This window comes from Acanthisitta chloris, unplaced genomic scaffold, assembly GCF_000695815.1.
Source record: "Acanthisitta chloris isolate BGI_N310 unplaced genomic scaffold, ASM69581v1 scaffold6205, whole genome shotgun sequence".
Lineage (NCBI taxonomy): Eukaryota > Metazoa > Chordata > Aves > Passeriformes > Acanthisittidae > Acanthisitta > Acanthisitta chloris.
In genome coordinates, this window is record NW_008673060.1 from 26044 (window position 1) to 31023 (window position 4980).

Consider the following 4980-nt stretch of genomic DNA (forward strand, 5'->3'; position numbering starts at 1 on the left):
TAATGAAATATTTAGCAGTCATCAAAATATGTTGAGAGTTTTCTTAAATGAAGTCATCATTTGTCCCTTTTATGGCTTCTCTGCATGGATGTGTAAGGCTAAGCAAAAGCAGTTGGTTAATGGAGACAAATAAAACCTATAGCACAGTATCTGACTCACTGTTAAGGGTCACAGCTGATTGGTTTTGTTGAAATATTTCTATTTAATTTTTCAGATTTTTGCTAGAGGGATTAATTTCTTTTTGGTAAGACTACAGAATTAAGAGACTTGTGCTCAAATTTCCCATTTTTTAAATTCCCTTTTATCTATGTGGCATACTGATATTGAGGCTGAAATTAAGACAATGAACTTTTAAAGTGTTTTGTTTGATTCGAGGCAGTAACAGCTTTAAAAGGAATTGTGCATAACAATGTGGGAAATACTGCACTTTTCTAGTGGAAAAGGTACTGTGTATTAAACTCTTCTCACTGGTGTCCAAAGGAGAATGGTGTAACATTTAAGGAGGGAAAAATTGTATGCTTTTTAGTGTTTCAAACACCAGAACTGTGTTGTGGGTAGTACATTTTAGCAGAGGTACAAAGTGGATGTGACCTAAGAAGAATACTGCAGTTGGAAGGCTCAGTATATGCAACTGTTGTGTGTGGTTCCAGCCTTCCTTCTTTGTCTCAGCATGTGTGACTTCAAATTTGACTGCATTAAAATCTTGCTTTTTTTGTTGTTGTTGCAACTTGATTGCCAACCATTGCAGGTACTCGTGTTTCACCAGTGGAAAAATGCACATTTATTGTGCAGGGCACTGGTTAACCTCTGCACCCCATTGTGTGATTACTCTCTGATACACATGTGTGTCATATTTTATGCAGTGGCAAACCAAGGAAATGCTTATTGTTATCCCTTTGTGGCATCATTTGATTTTCCCTCTTTTTCAGAGCTCCCTCAGTGAGAAGGCAGATTCCCAGCTAATGGCCATGCCTTACACAGACACCAGCCTCAGGTAAGGCAGAACAGCTCCTTTGTTATTGCTTTCTACTTAATAACTTAATTTTTCACCAACAGTTGGCAGAAACTGCCAGTTTACACCTTGCCAGGATTCTTAAACCAATGCAGCTACTTTTCGTGGCCTGATTTCTGTCCCTGAACAAGTAACTGCTTCTAATGATTTAAATTTCACTTAAAGGGACCCCTGTATCACAGCTCCACTCTGCTGGGGTCTTTCTACCAGTGAGTCTTAAGAAAATCTTTACTTCACACTGCAGAATCCCTTTCTAAACAGATTTTAATATTTAGGGGGGGAAAAGGGGAGAATTGACTTGGGGCTGTCTGTGAGAACATCATTAGTTTATAAGAGGGTTTCAAAGGGCCATGAGTCTGGTAAGGCAAAGATTTCTCTCATTATCTTCAAGAGTAGAGTGATTATAGCTAGCACCAAATTATGATGATGGAGTTAAAGTACCATTGCATCTTACTTGCCTGGTTTGTCTCCATCTCCTGATTTTTCCCAGTTCATTATTGGAGCACACTGATCCAGAGTTGTCTGATGTCCCCTGACCACCCTTCCCCATAACTATCCTGTCCCTCTTCCCTGATTGCAGAAAGAATTGGAACGAAACTCTTAAGGAAACAAAATTTCTCTCTCCTGAATTCTCCGTTAACATTGTTTAAGAGTTTCTATGCTTTGAAGTGCCAAGGAAGAGTGTGAGAGCAGAATGGCACGTGAAAGTTTTTTGGGTTTTTTTTGTTGAGAACATCACCTGAAATGTTCCTGTTGAAAGTCAGACAGCTGTGACCCTTCCCTTTGCATTGCTTCTTTGAAAGCAGGATCAGCCTGGGGGAAAATAGCAAGCTGCAGGGAAATGTTACAGAAACCAGGCTGACAAATTTGCTATGTCTTGACATACAAGAAATTAAAAAAAAGGAAAATATTTTTGAGTTCTACAGGCAGATGAAGGATATCTGTTTTAATTGAACACTGACAAACAAGCCCCATGGCATAAGGCAGTTTAACATACATGCTTGCATTACTCTTGAAAAACATTATCTGGATTATTGGAAACAGTTTGCAACATCACGTAGCTCTGCATGGAATAATCTGTTGTGCTCACAAGGAAGTGAGATTTCTTTTTTCAGATTAATGATGTTTATATGAACAGGACCAGTGAGTCATGGCAGCTGCATGCTATGACTGTCCTGGAACTGCTAAGAACATAGAACAGACTTCCAGTTCCTCCCAGAGCCATTGGCTATTAGGTGCTCCATGAAATCATAAAAGCAGAGTAGTTTAGGTTGTAAAGGACCTGTGGAGGTATCTAGTCCAACCTCCTACTCAAAGTAGATTTAACTTAAGGTTTACTATTTGTCTCTGTTAGAAGAGGTGGTCTCCACCTTCATTGTAATTTCCCTCAAGAAACTAAGATTGAAATTACAGCCCCCTCAGCCTCCTTTGGACAGAGTAAGTCCAGTTCCCTCTGTCTCCATGTTCCAGTCTGACCATAGTGCAGCTCAGCATGCAGTTGTGCTGCAGATCCCTGCCAGCTGCCATTCAGCTTCCCTGCCAGCACCCCAGCTCCCTTCTGCAGCACTTGTGCCTCATCAGTTGGGAATAAACTGCTGTTTGTTCAGTCTTGTCATTGATACTACCCCTGTGCAGTATACTGTCAAGGCACTTAATTTTTAATACCAGTGCTGTGGCTGAAGATTGAGTGACCTTTCTCTCCTAGAACACCCTTGTTGGTGACCTGAGTCCATGAACAGGAGTACATTAGCAGGATCTAGATTTATCTTTGTTGCACTGATGATACCAACATTGTCATGTTGGTCCTGGATTCCAAAAGAAAATTAATGAATTGGAAAGAATTGCCAGGGAGTCAAATCAGTAGAGGAAGATAAAAATTAAGATGATTTCAAAGAAAATAATTAAAACCCTTTAGCTGTTTATAGTCTATGTAACTTCCTTCAGAGGTGGTTTTGTTGAGGGTTTCTGCAAGTGGTTTTCAAGGCTTCATATATCAAACTGAGACTTTCCAGTTATTTTCCTGTTTCTGAGTTTTGCACTATTAATATTGTGGTTCTTGATGCATAAAGCACTGTGTCCACAGCTTCATTGCTTCTCAGAACAAGCCTATGTGCAGCAGTTTGAACTTTTAAAACCAAAGCCTCATTTATCTCCAAAGAAGTGGCCAGGCTCAGCACCACTGGGTTGGCTACACAATTTAGTATGATGCTTTTTTGTAACGTGCAAAGGTGTTACTAAAACTACTGATAGTTTTGCACCTGGTTTTGCCTCTGAAGTTCTTCTGTTCCTTTCATGGAGCAGTCCATTGTGGTTACCCATAGACACTCAAAGGTAGATGCAATGTAATGCCTGTAATCCCTTGGCATCACCTGGAATTTGGGACTAGTGTTAGATTTGCTCCATGACCAGGAGAGTTTGATCAAGACCCAGTGGTTTCCAAGTTCTTTGGAACACTTTTCTCCCAAGGCTGGATTTAGGCTGGTTTTTAGGTCTAGCTGTATCTTCTGGAGTGTGGGCGAGCAAACGGATCTGTGGGACCCGTTTCAGCTTTCAGGATGTGTTTTACTGTGCAGTGCGTGGGTGTGATGCCTTTTATCTCAGCAAAACCTCACTGCTGAATCTCAGGGGTGGCTTGGTGGGCCTACGTGTTTTCGTGAATGAGTAATCAAGCTCAAATTAGCTCCAGTCTTTGTTTCCTGTGTGTGAAGGATGGGATCTGATTCCTCACTTGCATAGTTTTGCTGAAGAGGATATACAGTGGAGAGTTGCCTGCTCTCAATCCCCCAGGATTTACACCCCCAATCCTGTTAAAGGGCAACTGGCTTGGCAGCTGCAGTCCTTCAGTTGCAACAGGACTATGTTAGCAGTAGAAGAGAAGATAATGACAGTCTACTTCTACTGCTGCTTGAGAAAATCACTTGATGATAGATTTGTGCCTTGGTTTGGGTGCATAGTTATGTTTTAGAAATATGCTAAAATAATCTAAATTAGCCAGCTTAGTTTAAAACCTGGGTCAGCAGAAGACAGTTTGGGAGGGGAGGGATTGCCTGATCAGTGTCCTTTGCCACAAGCCCTGCAAACACAGTGTGCTATTAAAGTGGGGGAGAATTCAAATGACTGGTTGAAGGTCCAGCTAATGGTTTGTCTAAGTAGAGCTTTGCAATTTGATTAAATATGTTATTTTGGAATGGGATTGGGGATACATGATAGCAGTACATCCTAGGAATTTCTCACCTTTCCAAGATAAACAGTGGATAAGTACTATGATTGTAGTACTTGCCAGTGTTTTTGCTTAGAATGGTTTAGAGCATCTTTTCCTTGTGTCTGATATACGTATGATGAGAGCTGTAAAAAAGATAAACCAGAATTATGTGAATATTTTACTTTGGCTCCACTGTCTAAACTGAAAATCAAGAGCAAATCATTGAGTTGACTAAGGACACAGGGGGGGAAAAAAAAACAAAGGTGGGTGAGAGAGAAGGTGAAGTTGTCATTTGACGGTAAATTAAAAGCTCTGTTTATGCTTAACTTTGCACTTCTTTCCACTTCTAGTGGTTTGGATTCTGAGCAGTAAAATAAAATTATTACATTATTAAATGTTTTGATATTTTATTTCAGAATGACATTTAATGCTAAAATTTGCTAAAATTTATTTTCAGAAGTCATCACAATTTTTCAGACACTTTAGGTTGAAACTTTCTTTTTCCTGTTGAGCTAGCAAGTGAGTTTTGCCAGCCTCAGAAGCATGAACAAAAACAAGCCTGGAAAACTTTCCCACAGTAAGACCTTTAGAGCACCTTGAACTTTCAGAAAGTTCTGAGTAGTTTCACTGTCTTCACCTGTATTTAATGTTCCTCATGCTTCTCTCAATGGCTGAAGAGCTTCTGTTTCTTTGAAAAGCAGGTTTTTAAAGTCATTGTCTTACTGAAGGTAACTTTCCTGTCTAAAATAATTATCTTTCCCCCTTC

The 4980-nt window shown here is 40.0% G+C and overlaps 1 protein-coding gene across 1 annotated transcript in view; it reads left to right on the forward strand.

Annotated features, from left to right (window-relative positions):
* The window catches only part of ATF6 (activating transcription factor 6), a 73048-nt gene that overhangs the window by 24656 nt on the left and 43412 nt on the right, over positions 1–4980 (forward strand). Inside the window, exons 11-12 of the mRNA XM_009074753.1 lie at positions 930–994; positions 1819–1849. Of these exons, the coding sequence (XP_009073001.1) occupies positions 930–994; positions 1819–1849 (96 nt within the window). The remainder of the gene's footprint in view (positions 1–929; positions 995–1818; positions 1850–4980) is intronic.